At 47.1% G+C, this 1,534-nt stretch overlaps 1 protein-coding gene across 1 annotated transcript; it reads right to left on the reverse strand.

The window, feature by feature from the left end:
- Positions 1-598: 598 nt before the first annotated feature.
- On the reverse strand, positions 599-1,135 carry LOC116546165 (40S ribosomal protein S11-like). Its single transcript, XM_032272496.1, has one exon. The coding sequence runs from the start codon at positions 1,131-1,133 to the stop codon at positions 657-659; it is 477 nt and encodes a 158-aa protein (XP_032128387.1). The 5' UTR covers positions 1,134-1,135; the 3' UTR covers positions 599-656.
- Positions 1,136-1,534: the final 399 nt, after the last annotated feature.

Genomic DNA, 1,534 nt, shown 5'->3' on the forward strand with positions numbered 1-1,534 from the left:
TGTTGCCAGGATGGCCTCGATCTCCTGACCTCGTGATCCACCAGCCTAAATAAATATTTTTTAAAGCAAATGAAAAGCTGTCAATATGGCCTCAGATCTGATCCCTGCACTCCTCTGCATCTGAGCAGGGCTGGTCTTTCCCACCTTTATTTTCCAGGCTTCATTTAGTTGGCATCAGGATGGTTTTGGTCAGTGGGAAGCACGAGGAAGAGGTTGTCCTGGGCAGTGTCTTATAGCAAGGGCAGTTACTTCCTCCTTTGCTCCAGCTCTTCTATGGCTGCGCCTCCTGGTAAACAGGTCGGGGTGGTTCCAGCTTCTGTCAAGTGTCCTCAACTACTTCAGTGCCCCATTTGGATACTCATCACTTTCATTGCCTTTTGTATTAGTCCATTCTCACAATGCTAATAAAGACATACCGAAGACTGGATAATTTATAAAGGAAAGAGGTTTCATTGACTCACAGTTCCACATGGCTGGGATGGCCTCACAATCATGGCAGAAGGTGAATGAGGAGCAAAGGGACTTCTTGCATGGCTGCAGACAACAGAGTGTGTTCAGGGGAACTGTCCTTTATAAAACCATCATCTCTTTTTTTTGGTGGTGGGGAATGAGAAAATAACTTTATTTCATTGTGGGGAGTGGGCCGATGTCCAGCCTCAGAACTTCTGGAACTGCTTCTCAGCGCCCTCAGCCTTGGTGATCTTGAGCATGTTGAAGTGCTCAGTCTTGCTCGGGGGCTGGCACTTGCCCACTGTGATGATGTAATCGATCTGGATGTCCCTGAAGCAGGGGGAAGGGTGTACAGACATGTTCTTGTGGCACTTCTTGAAGCGGTTGTACTTGTGGATGCAGTGGAGGTAGTCTCGGCAGATGACAGTGGTCCTCTGCATCCTCATCTTGGTCACCATGCCAGAGAGGATCCGCCCTCGAATGGAGACATGACCAGTGAAGGAGCATTTCTTGTTAATGCAGGTGACCTCAGTAGCTGCTTTGAGTGTCTTGAAGCCCAGACCGATGTTCTTGTAGTACTGCGGGAGCTTCTCCTTGCCAGTTTCTCCCAGCAGGACCCTCTCCTTGTTTTGAAAGATGGTCAGCTGCTTTTGGTAGGCACACTTGGTTTGAATGTCTGCCATCTTCCTGGTCTCCTGAAAAAAGGAAAGCAGCGGTGGCATCTGGGTTTCCTTATCGACTACGAAGACATCAGATCTTGTGAGACTTATTCACTACCACCAGAACAGCACAGAAAAACCCACTCCCATGATTTAATTACCTCTCATTGGGTCCTTCTCATGACATTTGGGGATTATGGGAGCTACAACTCAAGATGAGATTTGGATGGGGACACAGCCAAACCATATTATCTCCATAAATAATTAATTGTTTCGAATTCCCTCTTTTAAGTACTTTGAAAAAATTCTGTTTCCTAGTAGAACCCTGACCAACATGCTGATCATGCCAACATCCTAGCATTATTTTTTTTTAGCATACTTTCTCCTCCTCCTCCTCCTCCTCCTCCTCCTCCTCCTCCTCCTCC

This window comes from Sapajus apella, unplaced genomic scaffold (genome assembly GCF_009761245.1).
Source record: "Sapajus apella isolate SASKATOON/1434 unplaced genomic scaffold, GSC_monkey_1.0 scaffold5, whole genome shotgun sequence".
In the NCBI taxonomy this organism is placed as follows: domain Eukaryota; kingdom Metazoa; phylum Chordata; class Mammalia; order Primates; family Cebidae; genus Sapajus; species Sapajus apella.